This window comes from Podarcis pityusensis (assembly GCF_964106645.2).
Source record: "Podarcis pityusensis genome assembly, chromosome: 4".
Taxonomy (NCBI): domain Eukaryota; kingdom Metazoa; phylum Chordata; class Lepidosauria; order Squamata; family Lacertidae; genus Podarcis; species Podarcis pityusensis.
In genome coordinates this window covers 68161983-68184828 of record NC_138027.1, presented here as the reverse complement: position 1 = coordinate 68184828, position 22846 = coordinate 68161983, and the positions used below count along the sequence as shown (strand labels likewise).

Below are 22846 nucleotides of genomic sequence, written 5' to 3'. Positions count from 1 at the left end.
GCCCCTAGGAGTTGGCTTGTATGGCGCCCGTTGACTCTCAATCTTGCATCTCCAAGCACAGCTCCATTTTGAGAAGGGGCTCGCTTGCATCTCTCCCGGGGACTTCTTTGCCACGGTGCGAGTGTCTTGCAGCAACAAATGAGAAACACCGTGTGCCTCCGTGCCTACACGAAGTGTCACCACTGAGCAGCCCCCTCCAAGATGGCCTCACGGGCTGCTATGACAAGGAGAATCCTGCCTCCGCCCTCCCGCCCCCATGGAGCAGAAGCCCTGCGCGCCTGAGGGAAAGCAGCGGCGGGCGCGAGGCAGCTGGTGGGCCCCGTCGGCAGGTGCACGGGATTAGCAACAGCTGCTGCTTCCCCAGCTGTTGGTTGAGGCTCCGGCCCGCGCGAGGCGCCTTTTTTTCCCGCCCCCTGAGAGGAGGCTGCTCGCGCGCGCCACGGCAAGGAGGCTGCCTGCTTCGTTGCTGCGCCGAGCGGGCCTCTGCGCAGACGCGGAGGCGCTTCCTCCCTTCGCCTAGCCGGCCTGACGCCTCGCCGGCTTAGCCCCAGAGCTGGCCGGGCTGACGGGGGCGCGCGTGCGCGAGCGAGCAAGCAAGCAAGCAGCCCAGGCGGCGGCAGCAGTTTCATTTTTATCGATGGTGCCGCCGCTGGGAGATGCTGCACGCTCAGCTCGCGGCCGGAGGGGGGTAGCAGCAGCAGCGGCAGCAGCAGCAGCAGCCACCGCCACCGCCTTCGTCGCCAGCTCCTTCTTCCGAGGCAAGGATTGCTGCTGGTGCTGGAAGAGACGAGCCATGCCTCCCCTGCTTCCTGGCATGGAGCTGCTGCTGGAGTGAGCGGGCGAGCGGGGCACGAAGCGAGGCCGAGCTCCGGCGGCTGCATGGATGGATGTGTTTAGCTTTGTCAAGATTGCCAAGCTCTCCGGGTAGGTCCTCCTCCTTCCCTCTCTTCACTGGGTCTTTCTTAGGTTGTCTCGAATTCTTTCAGCTGCTGCTGCTGCTTCCTCCTCCTCCTCCTCCTCTCTTGGTCCCTCTGGTCCATTTGGGGCGATGATGGGCGTTTGGCGCTGGAGAAACGGAAGGGAGTGAGAGGTGAGTCCGCGAAGCCCCTTCAACTTCCTCGCCGCTCCAGCGGAGGTTCTGCGTTTGCTGGCGGAGGGCGCCCCCTCCCTCCTCCCGCCCGAGGCAGCTGCTCTGGGCTCCTGTCATGCAGCCAGCGGCTCCCTATGTGCGCTGCATGGATCATCATGTTGACGATGCTCCTCGACAGGGGAACGTGGGATTGGGGGGCTTGGACAGTGGTGTCAGAACTCTTTGGCTGAGCTCCAGGTGTAGGTCCTCTTTAGTTCGTGGGCGATTCCCGCACCAGCACTCCAAAAGCTGGTAGGGTGACCCTAGGTGGAGAAAGCCCCTCCCCAGCCTTAACTGAGATGCCCTGAAGTCCTGCTTGGATGGGAAGGAAGGTGGATCCACAATCTTACGCAAAGCATTATATAGTTTTTAGAAATCTTGTGAATTAACTTGCAATCCGGTCTTGGTTAACTAGCTGCTCCCCATCTTGGTTATTGAACTATGGTGGTGGCTCCTTGGTTATCAAGCTGGCATTAGTAAATTAGAAATGTTGCGCACTAAGAGTTGTGGGTTTTTTTTAAAGAGAAGATGTGTACCAATGCTCACGACTTTCAGTTCTGCCTTGCATTGGCACCACCTGATCAGTGATGAGTTAATTGTGTCCTTACTTAGCACAGCAGGTGGAAAATGCATCTTTCCAGAGGATGAATTTATGTGTCTGATACATTCCACCTCCCTATGTGTAGATATCTCTTCTCTTCTCCCAATAGTAGCTGAATGTTGATTTATTGCTGTAGAAAGGAAAGCTCTTTAGAGAAAAGTTAGGCCTAAGGCTACACATGCACAAGCAAGCTGAGACCATTGAAAGGCATTTCATTGTGGTTAGAAAACAGGACTAGGCTTTCTTGGGAAAAAGGTGTTATGGAAACCACAGACATTCTCAAGGTTGTGGTGTGAAAGTGGTCCACCACTTTCATGGTTTTTGATAAGGATAATCTTACTAAAGAGTTTACTTTAGATTGCAACATACTCGGAGTTGCTACTGTGTTCATATATGCTGGTTAACATGCCATATTTACCACTGGTCTTTAGCCATTTCTGAGGTTCTGACTGGAATGAGATGTAGTCAAAGAAGAAAACTCTTGTTGCAGAAGTACAGTGGTACCTCTAGTTACGAACTTAATTAGTTCTGGAGGTCCATTCTTAACCTGAAACTGTACTGTTCTTAACTACAGGCGTGCTTTTGCTAATGGGGCCTTTTGCTGCCGCTGCGCCACCAGCACACGATTTCCGTTCTTATCCTGGGGCAAAGTTCTCAACTCGAGGTAACTCTTCCAGGTTAGCAGAGTTTGTAACCTGAAGTGTTTGTAACTCGAGGTACCACTGTAAAAAGCAGATACGTTATATCAGGGTCTTACAGGTTGTGCACCTGCCAAGTTGACAAATGGTTCCTTTATAGTACAGTGTGTACTAAAGTTGGAAAATGCCACAGGTGTGAAACCATATTAAGTCAAGCTGCCTCTCCAGTAAAAGCAACAAAAAAATTCATTGTCTTTATACCCGCCCCCAGTATTTTCAAAGTATTTCTACCCAAAATATCCCCATTACATCTTCCTGTGTCAATTGCTAAGGTTTTTAGCTGTGTGGTTATCCATCTCAGAAGCTACTTTGGTATACTATAAATGGCCTTCTGAGGGTGAGGTAATAATCAGGTTTGAAGCTATGCCTCTCATGTGATATTTGCAAAGTTGCTTAATGTTATGAAAGGACCTGACCTATGATGTGCAACCTTATGATAGTGGATTATATCCATTTTATGCTTTCAGAGTCATAAATGATAATTATAATTATGTGTATAATGGAATGCCTGATCCCGTCCTAAGACTTGCATACTCTAAAAATCTACAGATGGAAATACATCAGGGGGGGAATTTAGATGTATAAATTGGCTCTTAAAATACATCTGGTATTCCTTGCTCAAGATGTATAATATTTTATGATCATCAATTTTGATGGTGGTGGTTAATAGTGCAATCATCTGAATTTGAATAATGGGGATCAACTGACTAAAAATTGGATGAAAATCCAGAAAAGGAGGGGAGAACTTAGAGGTAGAGGGGAGCAAAGGAACAATGAAGAGGTGGAGGACAGCAGAGACCTGACTGAGGGAGAGCAGATGAGGTGGTGGGGGAGCGGCAGAGAAGAATGATGGAAGCAAAAATTCTATGGGAAGAGGACTTGAGACAGGGGAAGTCGTGGGAAAATGTGGGGCAAAGTCCTCAGGAAGTATGAATTGAGGGTGACACTTGCCTGTCAGATCAGAAGTAGTCTTTTTATGGCCATGTTTCCATGAACACACACTTCCATCATTTGGTAGGCATTTTGCTAGTTATTCCTTGTTGTGTGTACATCAAAATTCTAAGCATACTTACTTTGACATAAATTTAATTTAAATCGGTGGGACGTATGCTCACATAAGTGCGCGTACAATTAGAATTCTAGTTTGTTTTCAGGCTTGTGCATGGATTCAGATGTGAGACTGATCCCTCACAATGCAGTTATCCTATACATACTTAGATGGGAGAAAACAGAGTTGAACTCAGATGCAGGATTGTGCTAACCCCTAAGGCCTATTTCTGATTTTCTGTGCATGAAACACGTTTAATAATAAAAAAGCTGATTAATTATTCTTCAAGACACAGGATCACTTCAAGTGATAACTGTTATAGTCATGGCATTAGAAGGTCTATCAGTTGACATCCTATGCCCTTTTAAAATGTGGGGTTTATTTGCGGGGAGGGGTTATTGGATTGTTGTTTGTATTTTGATTATGGATTTTGTGGTTTTATATTGTGATTTTATTCTGTAAACTGCCTTGAGACCTGCGGGTATAGGGCAGTATATAAATTTAATAAATAATAAATAAATAAATTTATCAATTACCGTGGACAGTCTTCTTCATATGCAATGAGCACCTGTGAATTAGGATAAAAACTTCCATATGTGAACTGGTTGTGTTCATCTACAAATACCAATATAGGTCTATCTAACTAAAAATGGTCTCTTTTTTGCCTAAAATTTTAGCTTTGTTAAGTGTTGTCTGGTGGTGTGGAGTACAAGATTGTTCCTTACAGGCAGGTTAATTCAAATTACTTGAACTCAAATGCATTGGTTTTTAATGAGGCTTACTCCCAAGTTTCTGTGGAACTTAAACAGCAGACCCTTAATTTTTTTAGGATAGTTGATCTGAGATCTTGCAGTCTTCTATCATTTCATGGGTAGTTTTGTACCATTTTAGGACCATAAAACAGGGGAAAAAATTTCTGTAGCAAGTTGTGATGAATATAGTTGCCTTTGTGTCACATTGTACATGTTGCCTTATATCAAGTCAAATTGTTGATCCATCTAGTCTAGAATAACAGCAACAGTCAAGGATTTTAGACCAGAGACTTTCCTAATTCTTACTGGAGATGCCAGAGATCAAACATGGGACTTTCTGCATACAAAGCATGTGCTCTGCTACTGAGCTATGGAGATTGATTAAGTAAATAAGTAAACAAACAAACAAACAAACAAACAAACAAACAGTGTGCATGTATGAGAACATGTTTTAAGTACTGTAAATGCATTCCTCCCTATGGCCCAGGAATAACTTCACAACTGATCGCATTTTATTTTTCTGCATAATGGAATTAACCACATATCTTCTTTTGAGGGAACATAATGCTAATTTCAGTGGCCAATTTGCTTGTGTTTGGATTTATAAAATTGTTTCTATTAAAAATAAAATAAAATGTATCTTCAAAGAAAGGAAAACTGCTGGTGGTGTTAATGATTTGATACAGGGAATGAAGCCTGGGTCAGATGCCCCCTTGATGTCTCTGGAAGCAGAAGTGGTTTGGGGTGACCCCCTTCCCTCATTCAGTTGTTTTGAAAGCCTTCATTCAGACATGGCAATATTCTGGACATAATTAAGCTTTGCGAATACAATTGAAATTGGTAGTTGATTGCCTGCCCACACATAATTAATACTTAATTAATGACACAGTGTAGTGACTCAAAAAAAAGAAGAAGAAACAACTTTTCCAGTTTATTAGCTTTCCCAGGTGGAACAGCTGTTATAAGCTGCTGTAGCAGCACCAATGCAACTTCTCTCTATAGATAGAAGCTAGGGAGTTTTGATGAAACATATATTTTGCTACGTAGATTGCACTGTTAAAGTCCTATCACATGGTTTGTTTATTTAGAGGTAAGCTCCATTGAGTACAGTTGAACCTACTTCCAGGAAATTGCATGTAGGATTGTAGTTTAAATCTACAATCCTATGCTAAGTTATTTATGTGGGAGTTAGCCCCAAAGAATGCAATGGGACTTGCTTCTGAGTTGCTGTTTATGCTGGATTTATCTTGAAGCATTTCTGTCTCCAGTTGCTAAATAAACCCACACACCTTACTTATTAAACTAAAGAACTGCTCTAGAATGCTCAACACTGAAGCTTTGTGCATGTAGCATAACATTCTAAGTTGTATCTTGTTGGTGTACCATATACCATATGTTGTATTTAAAGGATAGTGAAGATAAAGCCTTTAATTGTATTTGTTAAAGTTGTGGTGCCAAAACTTTTTGTGAAGCTAAAAAATGAAAAGCAAGACCTTTTTTGTAGTGACTCCAAGATTACAGAACTCCCTTTCCATGTAAGTGTAGACCTCTGCAGATCTTCAGCTGTGCAAATCTTTAACTGAGCTTTGGAAAATTATTTCTTTTGGGCTGCTTTTTCCTGATTTAGACTTTTATTTTATGAGCACACAGAAAAGAACTTTTTTTGAATGTTTAATTTTTCAGCTGCTAGAATATCTACTGATGCTTTATTTTGAACCGCCCTGTGTTTTCTTTTTTGTGTTGCCACCTAAAATTCTCTGGTATGTTTTCTGTTTTTCTTATATGGAAGCCATCTTGTGTGAGTGGTGCTTTAAAACATGACATAAATAAGTTTATAAGCAAATTTAGCCCCAAAGGGCTATGTTGTTTAGCCTTCTTTCATTTCCACATATTGCTGTCGTTCAGTAGTTGAGAACAGGTCTTCTGCAATGCTAGAAGGGGACATATTTGACCAGTGACTTTGAACTAACTGGGATTTTACTGCCAACTTCGTGTGCCCTTTGGTTCAAGTATTATATGATAGCATTTAAATCTAGCCTGGCCATTATGGAATGTATGATAAAGAGGGGAAAGGGTTGCATGGGATTTGCTGGATATTATTCAGTGTAGGCATATGCCAGGAAAGAGCTTGGTTCTATTTAGGATCAATTTGTTCTGCACTTAGCACTGTTAAATTGACCAAGACGATTTTAGTGCTAAGGGTGCTTTTCATTGCCTGTAACATGGAGACACTTTGAAGGTAGGTTTTTCTTATTTAGTGTCATTTTCAGTTATTATGGTATGCCAGCCAATTGTATTTTAAGCCTGAGCCTGAAATTATAAATGGATTGTAGATATTCTCAGGTCTGCTGGAAAGAATTGATGTTCTATTGCATTCTCAACAATTTTCTGAAATAGGGATTACTGTGTATATCACAATTTAGCATCTAAGTGATGAAAGTTAAAAAAAACAACCCCAGAGTGGATACATGTAAAGATCCGCTCTTTATTCTCTAAACTGACAGTGCATTACTATGTATAAAGTGAATTAATGCACAAGATCAAATATGAAAAGGTAGAAAAAAGGGACTCTTCAAACAAGTAGGGCTACTCTTTAGATATGTTTATATACAGTTGAGGGACATCATTGCTTAAAGAGCCCTCCTTCTCTTATCTGCAGTTTCTTTGGAGTAACATGCTCCACAGCACCTTATCCAATTTATGGTGGCATGAGCGGCTGTGGAATAGGGCCACAAAATGATGCATGGGAGCTTATTCTCTGTCGTGTATGTGTCTAATCTTGCATGATTGTAGAGGGAAAAAATGTAATATGTGAGTGGAACACCATGAAATGCAGTATGTACAGCTCTTGGCGTCTCTCTGCACCAATCAAATGTATGCAAGATAAGCATGACCATGCACAAAAGCACCAACTGGCTAACATCTAAGTAGAGGATCTCCACTGCTAAGAAGAATTGGGAAGGGAAATCACTTTCAGTTAGAACCTATACAGTGCAAGCTTTTTCAGAAGTCTCCCTGAGCTGAACTGAAATTCCCCTGAGTATGCTTAAGAGTATATACTGCAATGGAAACATCATAAAATATGCTGACCAATCCATCAATAAACTGTTACAAATGCTTTAGTGTTTTCTGAAACTCAACTTCAGTCTTTTCCTAGTTTAGAAGATAAATGTGAATAAATAAAAGTAACAACACAATAATTATAAATAACACAGTCCTAACCAGGCCTACTCAGAAGAACGTTTTGCTGAATTCAATGGGGTTTAGAATTGTAGCTTGATAGTTGGATAAGTTCTAAAAACAATAGCATTATTGTTCCTCAAAATTTATATTTAAATGATAGACGTTGAAGATTTTGGATTGGATTAATAGCAGAGCATGAACAAGCTGATTAGGATCAAAGACGTTCAGTAGACTCTTTCATTTTCCCACTTTTTATCAGCTCACCCATACATCAAACTTTGATTTTATTGTGCAGTTTGTATATATTTGTTTCTCATCTATGCTGTAAGCCACCTTGAATTAATGTAGTTGAAATGTGTAATATATAACTTTAAAAAATATTTAACTTAATTAATCAATTAATAAACTAACCCTCATATTATAAATCTACTAACATATCTTTAATTGAAGTGTTAGGCCTATTTGTAAACATGGTGAGTTTCCTCAATTGCCAGAAGTTGCAACATTTTTTTTAAAGTGTAAAATATAATATATATTGAAAGTAGATGTGAATTTTCATAATCCACAGAGGAAGAAGGCAACAACCCTAAGGCAGAAACTTAGAAGGATGAGAGTAGCCATACTGTATACTTTTGGCCTTGGGGCAGTTATGTTCTTCTGGAACAATTTTACTGCTTGGGTTACAGTGTGTAATTAATTTTAAGGAAAAGACAACTAGACTGAAGAAATTTTACTATTGAGTTCAGCAGAACAGCTGAATGCAAAATAGAACCAAATTCACCTTCTCCACAGAGCTGGGTCAAGATTGCAAGCAGTATGGCTGTAACTATCACAGATTGCATTTATTCAACAGCATAGCTTTGGAAATCAATACAACCCTTGCCAGACACTTTGAACTGGAAGCAGAGGCAGATTTAGGGCAGCACAACCGGTTCCCCAGCACAGGCTGCAGGGCCCAATGGGCACTGCCTTGCTTCTTCTCAAAGCCTAGTTAGCACTTACGCAGTTCTGGAAAGGAGGCGGGAAGGCACTATGACCCTGCCAGAGCCTCACTCCTCCTTTCCAAAGCCTGGTGCCTCCCTTACCTGACTCTGGGAAGGCAGCTTTGGGATGGGTGAGGTGTGTATGTGTGTCAAATATTGGTCTTGCACAGGGCACTATATTACCAAGGTCCACCCCTGCTGTATTGACCGCGATATCAACTGGGTTCATAATACTAATACAAAAAGTTTACTCATGCAATATAAAACAGTCAGTCAGTCATCCCATTTGATGTATGCCTGTAGGTCTGAAAACCATGTCCCCAAACCTCAAGTGTTAATGCACTGTTTGCATTCCAGACATCTGAACCGTATACACTTGTCAGTGTAAGATCCTCGTATAAATTCATTCTTTGAGGTCTTGTGGTGCCTTTCCCGTTTTATGAATGCAATCCTAAACACAGTTGTTGGAGAGTTACCTCCCGCCCCAAGCTCAGTTGCTTCTGGAGATGGGAAGGCCTGGAAAACCCCCAGAAAAATTGGCCTTCCCATCTCTAGTTGCTTCCCAGTAAATATGCATTGGATTATGCTTCCTGTGCAGTACAACAGAATGTTATTCAATGCTTATTTGTTTGGAGGGCTAAAAACATTTTACTTATGCTACCACTTCATGTAGATTATGAGGTTTATGTTACTCTCATATAGATTATAGGAGGTATAGCCTGAAGAAACAAGCATCCAACACTTCCCTAATATGCAGCTAATCTTCAAAACTGTGCCCTCCCTACTTTTTTTTGCTTACCTGCTAATGCGCATGAGTCCCATTCTTGTGAATTTCTCCACTTGGACACAGTTTTTTTGGGACACCTTATTCAGAACAAGTCTATTGTGTTCTCTGTTGAGTTGGTGGGGATTTTGGGCAGTGTGTTGACAGGAATAGTTGTTTTCATCTTTAAAAGCTGTTGGAAGCACAAATGTATTGAGCATGCTATAGAGAAGAATCTGGTATTACCATCCATAGTATAGGATGATCCATTAGAGTGAATGAGGGAGTGCCCCACCAATTTTGGTTTGCCTTTAGCCACCCACACCTTCCTTCCTTTTTACTTACAGCCAAACCTTAGCTGTCAACTTCCTCATCTCAGTGTTGCCCTTGTAGAACATAGCAGGGAGAGGGAATGGAGACAAAACCAGAATTATTTGACTCCACCTGTCATTGGCTCTGGCTCCATCTACTGTTAGCTGCTGTTCTAGTCCCAGTGGCATCAACACACCCTAAATATTTCTTCATTATCTAATGATTTAAGACCTGGGATGGGGCAGGGGGGGATAGGATGCTCTTTAAACAGGAGATTTTCTTGTTAAGCACTAGGGATTAATGAGTTTCTCTTTCTGAAGGAGCTGGGGGGGATTATTATGCTGTTGCCTGCAAAGGAAATTGCTACTAGAAAATTTTGGAGCTTCCACAACAGGGCCAAATAATGATTATGAGCAAAGGAAGAACATCTCTCAGGTGAGGAACTGCTTTATAATAAAGGCATTATAAGTAAAGTTTCAGGGTGCAAATGCTGTTTTCTTTTAGCAGCTTATCTGCTAGATACAACCAGTTTCTTCTAGGTTTTACTGCAATTAGTGGACTTCAAAACCTTGAAAGAGGGAAAATGGGTACATTGTTCTGGTAAATTCAGGTAAAAAGGTGAAGCAGTTATGAAGAAGGAAGCTGTTAGAAAGTAGGACTGCTTGATAGACTACATGTGGGATAGGGGTAAGAAGCTCACTAAATTCCCCATATCTTCAAGGAATTATTCCTTTTAGTCTTGGTAGAAATTATTTGGAAACTCCAAATGAGACTCCAGAGACACTTTTTTAATATATTAAGTCCATTTTTCAAGGAAACTGTAGATAAAAAATTCAGTTCCAGATATGCCATATGAAACTTTAATTGGAATTTTTATGAACGAGCCAAAGTAGGGCTTAAGAAGGTATGAGTCACCAATAACTGGGGAAAGTTATTTCTGGTTTGACTTTGAATTTCGCATCATTTTTCATCAGTGCTTGTTAAAAACATTTCCTTTCACCTTTGTTCTATAGCTTGCGCCAAACTTTGATTAATAAAGTTATACAAAAAATCTCACTCACTCACAAATTATTTAAGAATTACCCATTGCAAACCCTACCCTTTAATGTAGGGTTTCTGAAGGAAATGTGAAGAGTTTTTAAACATTCTGTGGGACGCTTCCGCTTTTTGTGAGAGACATCTAAAGTATCTTGGATGGATCCTTGAACAATTGTTTTCGGGGGGGGGGGGGGCGATTATTGTCAAAGGATATTCTGCCTCTTCCATAGGTGGTTTACCCCACAATGATCTTTTGTTTCAGTGAATGTGTGACTCCTGGAATCTATATGGTTGCTAGACTGGAATTGCTATTGTTACTGTAATTCTTAAGTTATTTCACAGTGATATGTGAACTTCCTTGCACCCCAACCTCTCTGCCATTGCTGGGGTGTGGAAAGTGTGTACCGATCTTTCCATTAAGGAGCTATTTCTAAGGATAGTATAACTGTCACGAGGGCTGCTGGACGCTAAAAGAGGATTAGGAGGTCCTGCAGCCAAACTATTGTGGTCCTGTGGCACTTTTTGAGACTTTAACAAATAATTTTAACCCAAGTGCTATGTGTGACTTGCAAGGTTCGGAAGGCTTTATAAAAGGTGAAGAAATCCAAGAATGTTACTTATGCCAAGGACTTTTCTGAGGCACTGCTTCTTTTCTCTTTTTCATCTGTAGCAAATTGTTCTAGTATAGTGTGTGTGTACATTTGGATATTTCACTAGCAAATTCTATGTAGGTTTACAAACCCTGGTAAATATGTTTCAACTCAGTGGCAGTAAGGTCTGTTACAGCTTTGTGCGCAGCTTGCATTCATGTACCTTGTTTTTTCTACTGTCGCACTCTACTATGGTGTTTAAACCCTAGGAGAAAGGGAGCTTAGAATTTTTGCAATCCAGTGCATAAGGGTGCTGATGCAAAAATCTAGCAAGGGGTTGATTATTAGGATTGCCTTAACCATCTTAGCTTCATATAGTATACAGTAAAGCACTTACTATGATATTTCATGCAGATCATTGCAAAGAACATTAATGCTATAAGTACTAAAAATATAGTCTATGGTTTTTAAGATGAATGCCTCATGTTCAGCGTTATCTAGTCAAATGGATGAACCAATCAGCAGCTGCCCATATATATATGTGTGTGTGTGTGTGTGTGTGTGTGAGAGAGAGAGAGAGAGAGAGAGAGAGAGAGAGAGAGAGAGAGATAGATCAGGTTTTTCTTTGTTTTGCCCTAGTATTGTTCCATTTTATCACTGATCAAATTACTTTTTGTAGAGAACTGTAGATGTGTTAGCTAAAAATGGTGGTCATAGTCATGCCTGGAGTTGACTGTGTGATGGCATAAGCTTAACTTCTAAGGCGTAATTCTGTGGTGGGATTTTGGTAAAATTGGATAGGGGTAGAAAAGGATAGGGGAGATCTTAGGAGCATAGCATTTTTTAGGAATTTCATGATCACTAGAAGTGTCATCCTGGCCTTTTGTAGATTCTAAAAATTATTCAAATATATTTTAACAAAGTAGATGTACTCGTGCATCACATTGTTTAGTGAGATGTGTATGAGGCTAAGCTAATATTAGGCTTGCACATTCTAACCACCTCTCTTCTCCTCTGGTTATCAGGAGGGCTCCAAAAGCTTCCATGTTTGCTCAACAGCATCTTGTTGTGTTGTCTAAATCAGCAAACTGTGGTTATGATGAACTGATTTGTTTGGGAAAAAGTCGCTGTGAAACCATGTTTTAGTGTTATACCTCAGCGTGGACATTATCTTTTTCTCTGGAAGCAGGATGCAGGAGATGAGTTCTTAGTAGAACACAATGTACAGTGGTGCCTCGCAAGACGAAATTAATCCGTTCCACGAGTATCTTCGTCTAGCGGTTTTTTCGTCTTGCGAAGCAACCCTATTAGCGGATTAGCGCTATTAGCGGTTTAGTGGCTATTAAAAGCTTAGCGGCTTAGAAAAAAGGGGGGGGAGCGAAAAAAAATCTCAAGACTCGCAAGACGTTTTCGTCTTGCGAAGCAAGCCCATAGGGAAATTCGTCCTGCGAAACGCATTGAAAAACGGAAAACCCTTTCGTCTAGCGGGTTTTCCGTCTTGCGAGGCATTCGTCTTGTGGGGCACCACTGTATGTTGGATTGGGTGTGGAAGCTTAGCTGCTAAATTCACCTTTGTTACACAGTTCTGTACTGATAAAGCAAGCTGGGTGGCCTGGCTATGAAAGGAAAATATATGCGTGGCCAATAATTTGAAATAAACTTCTGGCATGCTATTTTTCAGTGTCAAGATTAACTACTGTTTCTACTTCACTTTGGTTCTTGTGTGGATTTATATATGTTGAAATATATAACAAATATTTTATGTCCCTAGTTCAGGGAAGGGGAACCTGTGGAGCTTGAGGGGCTATGGTTGAATTCCAACTCCTGTCAGCCTCAAACAGCATAGCCTGGGCTGAGGATGTTGTCCACCAACATCTGGAGAGTCACATGTACCTCATCTCTGCCTTCCTCCTTCTGTTTCCTGCTTCTCATTTCAACTTTTTCTCTTGCAGACCTCTGGTAATGAATGCACCTTTGATACTGCATACAAATGTTATTAAACATGCCTCTTGTGTCTACTTGAATGTAATCCCACAGATTTTGTGTAATGTTACTTTTTCAGAAGTAAGCATTATATTTGTATAATGTGGATTTTACCACAGATGATTTGAGGAAACAACTTTGTGAAGTTTCATCATATTTGAGAAAGTTAAAACCTTCATGACAGAGTAGCTTGAAATCTCACTTTGTTTCATCAGCATCTTTTTATTTTTCCATTAATATATAGAATTATATATTAAATTCCATTAAATTATAGAAATATTTTTTCTATAAACATCATGCCCTGGTTGGGCTTTCCAAGGCTTTCCTTAAACCATAATATAATGTGCTTTTTGAAAATGCTATCAGTTTGTTCACTGTTAAAGGTCATTATTATGATTATGCATGTCATGATTATGTACATCTGATGACATGGAAGATAATGTTAACAGTGAGAATTCGACTGCATTCTCTGCAGTCATCTGTGTAGTTGTATGAATGAACATATTTCTCATTTTATGGACAATCTATTTCTTCCATTTATGCTGCTACTAATGTTTTTATGTTTAAATTCATGACCTATTAGTCTCATTATAGCAGGCCTGTCCTGGTATTGCACCAAGCCAATTGTATCTTGCCAGCCATGTATTGTGGTTCGAGGACCCGACCCCCGCGATGTGAAATAAATACACAAGGACACGTGATATAAGGTTAATGGGCAAGAAAAGGCCACAACTTTATTGATTACAGCAGTGAAAAGGTATTGGCTTAGGCATTGGATGTCTAAAACAAGGGGGTTTATTCACCAGTAGGTGGAGCCTGTTGATGCTAATCCAACTATAGGCTCTCCCCTGATGTCACCGGGGGTCGTGCCATGGCCTCCCGCCAAGCAGGCATCGGACAGAGTACACGACCGCCAGATTCCTTTAACGGAATACCCAAAAATTGAAGGCATAGGCGATGGCCACACCCAGCCCTTCGACACACCACAACACATTATTCCAATGCCTAACCTACCCACCAATACCACAAAAAGTTGTGACGATTGCTACGAGGTAGGCGAAAAAACCAAAAAGCCTAATGCCAAATGGAAAAATTCCTACCAGGCCCCCTAGACAACCAGGGCGACCAACCTAAGGTCCATAGCAAGGCCAAAGAACAAAGACCCTGAGCTAAAAGGGAGTGGAGGGTGGGTGACTCGCGACGAGAGGACGGAGAAGAATGAGGCCGAGAAGAGGCTGGCGCCGCCGCAAAAGGCTGCTGAACACGCCCCCTCGAAGGCACCTGGTTGGATGCCTGCCGAGGGGGCGTGGGCGCCAGCCAGGTGAGAGGAGGAGGCAGGGGGCTAATGGCCCCTGCTAGGGGCGGTGCTCGGGCTCCCGCCCACAACCACTCCCCTCTCTTCCAGGGAGGAGAGTCTTTGTGACAATCAGATTCTTAATACACACAAATTTTGAAATCCCAGAAAAGCCCCCATTTGGGTATTATGGGTCAAATGTTGTGCTAACCTGCATTACAATAAATGATAAATATGGCATCTGGATATTCTTGCAGGGTCTCTCTTATTTGTAACTTGAATTCCAGTTGCTCAACATCCCAACCCAAATGGCAGCTAAAAATGCAGCTCCTCAAGTCACCTTGTTTCCTCTAGTGTCAATTAATTTCTGTTGCTTCTGATATCTTTGAATACTGCTGCTATCTGCCCTGTTCCATACGATGATAGTGCATAGGGATGCTCTGTTTTTAATGTGTTAAAAGAAACATTGTATGTTCAGTCCTGTATACATTTGCCTGAGAGTGAGTACCTTTGAACTGAATGGGGTTGAATTCTGAGTAGATATTTATAGGTTTGCGCTGCCAATAATACAACTTCAGAAAAAGGCACAGGCCAGGGAAGTGGGGATTGATTCATTTATTTTCATTAATTTGTTGGCAATATCCAGTAGCTACCTGTCCCCCAAGCAATTACATTTTATATGATGGACACAATACTAGTTGGTGTGTGAAGTGGGGTAAAGTGCCCTTTCTGCAATATAAAATTCTGTGTTATAGGTAGTTGCAGAATGTGGTGTCTCTTCCTTTGAAGGAAGATGCTCTAATCTTGCAGAATAAGTCAGCGAGATCTTCACATTTTATTGTGTGCAAAAGCAATCATGTGGAACAAGTTGCTTTCCTCTCTTTGCTATTTCACTTTTTCTAGTACACTTAACTGCTTGATTTTCTTTCATAGTGCCCTACTTTCTTTGTCCTTCATTAGTTTTTCCCCCCTCAGCCCACTCAATCAGCTTTATTCTGCCAAATCTTCATTTCAGCCACACTGTGTAATCAGGATAGCTTGTTAGTTCATGGTGTTTGTCATATTAATGAATGCTGGAATTTGCTTAGTAGACTACTATTAATCATCCACCCCTCAAAACATGTGTCCCAAACACAATATGGTATAAGAGGTTGTCTTTTGGGGTGGGGGTGGGGGAGGGAAGGTAGAAATTAATTATCAGCAACTTATTATAACTAATTTGTTGGTGTCACTTGGATATATTCTTTTTGTTTTGTTTGAAAGAGTATCTGGAAGAAAAATCCCATTTGCAATAGAGTCTTCATGGCAATGAGTTTTGTTAGCAAAATGAATTCTCCATCTAAAAGATAATTTGTAGAGTCATATTGGCATGACTTTTCAGGGCTAGACTGCATGTGATACTTAGTAATGTGTAATTTGTCCCCAATAAAGTGGAGTTAAGGCAAAAAAAATGTGGAAACTGGTACTGGGCAGTGGTATCCTTACCCATTTCTGGTTCACGTTGGTTTTCCCCAAAACCATGCCTCCCTAGCTGCTTTTTGTTCCCCACAGTCAAAAGCAATCAAAGGGGATGATTTTGAGTGGGGAAATGGCTTAAGGGGAAGGAGTCAGGACCTTTCTTTCCTATCTGCATTGGTCAAAGTCACTGGGAACAAAGGATTAACATCATCATGGTAGAGTTTGATCCTTGCTGTATTTCAAGCTCTTGGAATCTGGCATTTCTGTGCGCTCTGATACTTGTCACAGTCCTCGGTGCGCCGGTAGCGGTTTAGTCCTGCTGGCCACATGACCCGGAAAGCTGTCTTTGAATGAACCCCGGCTCCCCTGGCCTGAAGCGAGATGAACGCTGCATCCCATAGTCGCCTTTGACTGGACTTAACCATTCAGGGGTCCTTTACCTTTACCTAGATTGTAATTCTCTCATTGATGATTTGATAATTACTCTATATGATTTATGCTGTATTTGCCAGCCGCTTTGGGATTCATTTGAATAAAAAGCGGAATAGAAATATAATAAATCAAAATCAAATCAGTCATTAATTGGCAGTGCTAGGCAGGTGCAGTTTCAAACCAGCTCACTCAAACAAAAACATGCTTTAGAAATTATTATGCATTTGATCTTTTCCCCTTCTCCCCTTTTTAAACCAAACTATGCCCCTACCATATATCATAATTCCCCTTTCTTTTTGACACTTCCAGGATATGCCTAGATAACTTCTATTCATACTGCTTATTTTCCCAACTATGCTTAAAGAAAATCTGTGTGTCCTTTTCCATAAGTTTCCCAGATTTCCAATGGAATATTCTATATATTTTGGGCCTATTTAATCATAGATTCAGTTCTGTACCTTTTAAAATACAATGATGGAACCTTTTCGAGTACTTTTGTTTAAAGAAAGGTCGACGTAATGCAGTCATTCTTTCTGTAATAAAATTCACTGTGATTCTTATGTATTTTCTTATGTTGGAAGCGTCTTTCAATAGGATGCATTTTAACAGCAAGACAGATTTCCTGCTCGTACAGTTTTTTACCTGGTAGCACCTGCATATTCTAGCCTAGGCCTTTCTAAAATTTCACAGAGCAATATAGGAATTGTTCTCTCTTTTCACTGCTATGGGCGTCTAAAACCTGCAGAAATAGCTTTTCTAGTAGATTGGAAAAGATAATAAATGTTCACATTTACTGCGGGACAAGGCCAAACAAAATGCATCTGATTCCAAATCGAACAGCACTCGAAAGAACATAGCTGTCAAAATATTTGACAGTTTTTACGAAAAGGACTTGAGAAGACTATAGTACCGGAAAACATTGCTTTCTGAAAATAGACCTCTAGTGAAGCATATCACCCTAATTGAAAAGTAAAAAAGCCGAACAACTTCTACCCTCAAGCTTTTTGATGTTTGAGTCAGTTCATATAAAAAATCTGTTTTCTCTGCTTATTTAAGACGTATTTGAAACGGAGCAGAGAATTGCTTTTAATTTCTGATAGAAAAAATGTTATCAAGAATTACTTCAGGATTTATTTATTTTTTTGCTTTTATTTAGCTGCTGATAAAGAGAACATTTATCAGCATTTATAACAATAAATTTGGCATAGCCAATGGCGCTTGGGAATATTATTGGTTTGTTACCCATCTGTCAGCAGTAGGTGATGGGACAGAGTCCAAAAAAGGAAGCCAGTCAAGTTGCCACTTCCAGGTCTGGCATTGAGACAAACCTTCATTTCTGTTAGCACTCAGCAACACTTTAATTCTATATTTAAGATTACTAGAATAGGGAGTAGCTTTTTCTAATATTATGTTTGATTTTAAGTTGATTTATGGTTGTGGTTGAGTGTGGTTTATTTTAAAGGCCTAAGTTGTAGAGTATAAAAACACTATTGAGTTGGCGGGGGAGAAATAGCAATAGTAGTAGTAGACTCAAAGTCCCTCACCAATAATCTCTGTTGGTAAAAAAAATGCACTTCATTGGCACTCTGGGCGGTATCCAACGAAAGCGTGAGAGGAGCAACCTCTGCTTGCACAATGTACTCCCGTCACCCCATGTGCACCTGCACCATGCCCAGATCTGCTCCAGAGGGAGATTTCTCTGGATGGGAGAAAACCCAGAACATATTTAGGAGGCGCATGAAGCAAGAGGTAAAGGGAAAATACTGTACTGCAAGTGGAAGGCATTCTCATAATGCAAGCAGTTACTTAGTGCAACTTTGGATACACTCCTATATTTGAAATATTATACCTACTGAACACAGAGTTTATTATTACAGTTACAGGAAATATGGTATTATAAGGAGCTCAAGGTTGTATACATGGATCTCCTCCTCCCCACTGTATGCTCTAAAAAGTCCTGTGAGGTAAGTTTGACTGAAGGACAGGAACTGGCCCAGTGTTGCTCCTGGAGCTTCATGGCTGAAGGTGGATTTGAACCCTGGTCTCTCAGTTCCCAGTCCAACACTTCAACTACCATGCTACACTAAAGCTCAGATCCCCTCTGCTGAAGATGTGCTTGTGCCCCAAATGTGTTGGGCTTCCTCCTTTTTATTAATATTAATGTTTTGAGTACTACATTATTTACATGTTTCAAAGAAACTTTAATAAACAAATCCAGAGTAGAGAAACTTCAGTGGCATGGTGGCTGAGCTAGCACTTTCTTTCTCATTAATTTTTTGAAGTTTGTTACATACGTTAAGTGTCCTTGTACTGTCACTCTTAGTATGAGAAACAAAACTGCATTCTGGACCAAGGAGATATCATACAAACAACATATATGTCTGTGTCAGCTTCCCAAAGCTTACCGTTCCCGAGATCCATAGTAAGAGACTTGTTGCTCTTCTGTTGTTAATATGAGCCTGACAGCAACTAATATGAATTTAATCAAGTCTTTAAATGCCAAGCTTTCCCACCTCCACAAGTAAAAAAATGCAGGGTATTTTTTTGAAACCAGTTCCCTTGACTCATCTGCTGTGCCCAAACTGAGGCCTTAACAGGCATGAGACATTCACTAGCTTGCTCCTGAATATTCCTTTTGGAAATAAAATAACTGATATGATTAATTAAATCAGTTGACTTGCATATTGATTAATCAGTTGGTCAGTTCTTCATCTGTGACTGGATGAGTGTTATTTAAGTTCGTACACCAGTACAGTCCCTCTTCTTCCCAATCCCTAAATTGTATCTCTTGACTGCTTTGTAGAAGGATGGACGATTCAACACAAGTATCAGGAGGTACTGACTCCAGATTAATTTGGATTCCTTGCTTTATATGTCATAAAAGTGCACAATGTGTACACATGTGCATCCTTTGATCCTGACACATCTATTTCCATCCAGAACTTGTCTTTGCTGCCTGGTATCAGATGAATTAACTGATGCAACTAAAATGCTTCCCAGTGCTTTGGCAGATGTGGAATTCACCCCACTTCAGTGGATTGTTCTTTTGTACAGTAAATCACAACCAAGTTTCACCCTTTTAGTTTGGAAAATCAAGTTGCTAGTGGAAATTGTACTTTTTGCCAAGGAACAATTTGGTGGATATGCTGTCCTCTTACCTGACTCCTTGGGTTATATCTAATGCTGTGTGAGCACTGTTGCTCTCATGCAATGGGAATGTCCCGTTCCTCTCCTCTCCTCTCCTTGTGATTCCCCCAGTCTTCCACAGAGGATCCCTCAGTCCTCTGGAGCAGACCTTGAGGGTGTGCATACAGATGCAGGGAAGAGGAGGGGGGTGTTCTTTTACACAAGTGAAACAGCAGCATTGGATACAACCCCTTGTGTTTATTTCCCCAACCTACAGTGTTCCATGAGAAGATTACTCCGGGATGTATGAAATTAGTTATTCTTAGGTATATGATTTAGTTCACTATCATTAAAGACAATTTCAGTGTTTGAAGGTAGAAGTAATCACTGCATCTAGCATAGCATTGATTTTCCTTCAACCTATCGGTAGTAGATTTTTTTAATGGGAGAAAAAATGCTCTTGAAAACAGACCACCTAAGAAAAAAAGATAGGAGTACTGTGATGTTAAGGCAGAAAGCACATTGAATTAAGCAACTTATTGTGCTACAGCTACAATTTACAAAAGAATGATTTAGGAAAACGATGGAAAATGAAACAGGAAATAGCATAATGGGTTCAATCCAGACTTAATCCACTCCATTGCTATTTTATAAACGTATTGTGAAGACATATTTACAATATGGTGTATAGTTAAGAAGGGGATTCTTTACCATATTGTGCACGAAGTATTAGTTTTAGAAGCACCATGACTAGTCTGTGATCCCTCTGCATGATTCAGTAGGTAGGGCTCAAATCTCTTCATATGTTAATATCTTAATGCTCCATTGAAACAAACTGCCTGCTAGTTTACTCTTTGTCAAGTGCTATATTTAAGGTCCCTGCCTTGATTTTGCCCTTATCAGCTCACATTATGTGGGAAGTGTTCTGCAGTTTATAAAATCCTTATTCTTTCAGTGCAATTCAGTTCTTAATGGAAACAAATTAATTGATAGTTGCTTGATTGCCTGATGTTTCCTTGCTAAGCCAATAGATGGAGCACAAATCAGAAAGTGAGATAACTGAGCCTGAACTACTGCCAGGGAAGCTCATGCTATGAAAAGCGCAGGTACACATATGAGTGCAACTGAAAGGAATTACAGCTGGCCTGGCCACTTTCCTCCCTTTAATATCTGTTGAGATGATAGATAGATAGATAGATAGATAGATAGATAGATAGATAGACAGACAGATATAGATAGATATATAACATGGAATTCCTGCAACTTGGAGATAATTGTATTCATTCCCTTACTGCAACTATGAGTGGTTAAAGATACTAAGTTTGAGTTCTTGTTGCATTCCATTCCATTTATTTTCAGTTTTGGTCTTGTTGACTTGGTGCTGCTCTATACAGGTTTGAGCAAAGGAATGGACTCTGTTCTCAGATATGTGCTACAGTCTGTAGTTTGCAGTGGGAAGCACAAAAGGGCAGTGCGTGAACCAGATGGGTTCAGAGTCCCCATCAAACATGTGTGCTGGTTGCAACATTGCAGAATCTCATAGAGTGATCTCTCTCCCCCCCCCCCCCTCTCCTCTCTGCCTGTATCAGCTTCCTCACCATACTCATTCAATTAATACAAATCAGAACTGATTATTTTCTTGGGTTCCACCACTTTATCTATTTCCATTTTTCTTCTCCTCTAACCCTCCTTCTCGTCCTCTAGGCTCCTCCAACACCATGGCATCCACATCTCTCTCTCTCTCCCTCTCCCCTCTCTCTCTCTCTCTCTCTCTCTCTCTCTCACACACACACACACACACACAGCAGAAGGCAGAGCAATTCCCAGTGGGGAAGTCCACAGAACAAGAGTTGACCTGTACTGTTCAGAAGGCTACATGAAAATAGGCTACTCCACAGCTATTCTGTTGTTGTTGTTTAGTTGTTTAGTTGTGTCTGACTCTTCGTGACCCCATGGACCAGAGCACGCCAGGCACTCCTGTCTTCCACTGCCTCCCACAGTTTGGTCAAACTCATGCTGGTAGCTTCGAGAACATGGTCCAACCATCTCGTCCTCTTTCGTCCCCTTCTCCTTGTGCCCTCAATCTTTCCCAACATCAGGGTCTTGTCCAGGGAGTCTTATCTTCTCATGAGGTGGTCAAAGTATTGGAGCCTCAGCTTCAGGATCTGTCCATCCAGTGAGCACTCAGGACTGATTTCCTTAAGAATGGATAGGTTTGATCTTCTTGCAGTCCATGGGACTCTCAAGAGTCTCCTCCAGGACCGCTATTCTAGGCTAATGTAAAAAACACCAGAATCTGAGCAAAATAAACTGAACATGTGCCCACTTGGGTTGGTGTTTAAAGAATAATTCTTAGGAAAGTGTAGTGGTTGTTTAAAACACTGCATCCACTGTTCGTTAACACATTGGATCGACTGTTACTTTTAAAGGATGTGTGCTGCAGTATCCTGGAGGAAAGTTGATGGTAGACGTTTATTTATCTTCAAATGGTGATGTTTAACAGCCCAGGCTCTTTCCAAGTAGTAGTTAGAAAAGCTCTCTCTAGGCCAGCTATTACCTTTTCGTTATCCTTTTTCTAACTCTGTACGAATGAGTGAGTGAGAGCGAAAGAGAGATAATAAATATTCCCAGGAAGGAATGGTTAAGACCCAAAACATCCATCCTGAAAACACTGTGAGGTTTACATGTCAAAAAATGTTTTATCAGCAGGGATCAATGGAGGTGGCACAGGTTAATTTCATATCCTTTGGCACTAATGCACATTGCTACTCAGCATGAAACAGAGTGACAGAGTAGAACATTCGCTTATTTCACTGCTTTGCCTTGGAACAGATAAGATGTAGCTTTATGTGATTTGACCAGATACCCTGATACTTTTGCTACAGTAATTTGCAATTAAGCATAATAAGGTCAGCAAATACATTTAGTCTTATGAAGATTTATTGTGTCAGGTTCAGTAAAATTGAAGGAATGATGGATTGCCTCCTGTCTTGAGGCTAACGTTTTCAGTACCCATTACTTCACATACAAAATGTGATTAAATTGCTGAAGTAAAAAAATAAAAAATCCCCAGATTCTTAGACTTGGCTTTATGGGTCTACAGCATAGATGTCCATCAATCAGATGTTCAGTGTAAATAATGCAAAATGCACAGGGACATTTGGTGTGTTCAGATGTATCTACACATGGTCCAGTGTGCTGTTTTCTGCTTTAAGTCCAGCTTTCCTTCAACTTTGCTTCCTTCCAGACGGCATGCATACTTCCCCCAAATCAAATGCTATTTTCTTTTTCTCTTTCACCCTCCTCCTATCCCATGCTCTGCCTTGCACACAGTGCCAGATGGATTTTATTTTTTTAAATTTGAAAATCTGCTCCAGAGAGAATATGAGGAGATGTGGTGATTGTAGGAAGGACTAGCCAACCTGCATTGTGCACAGTCCCTTTGGATAAAAACAT

At 40.9% G+C, this 22846-nt stretch overlaps 1 protein-coding gene across 2 annotated transcripts in view; it reads left to right on the top strand.

Annotated features, from left to right (window-relative positions):
- Positions 1-593: 593 nt before the first annotated feature.
- FRMPD4 (FERM and PDZ domain containing 4) overlaps positions 594-22846 on the top strand; it is a 203489-nt gene continuing 181236 nt past the window's right edge. For both annotated transcript variants that reach the window (XM_081001279.1, XM_081001282.1), the window contains exon 1: positions 594-924. In XM_081001279.1, the coding sequence (XP_080857405.1) occupies positions 884-924 (41 nt within the window). In that variant the 5' untranslated portion in view covers positions 594-883. The remainder of the gene's footprint in view (positions 925-22846) is intronic.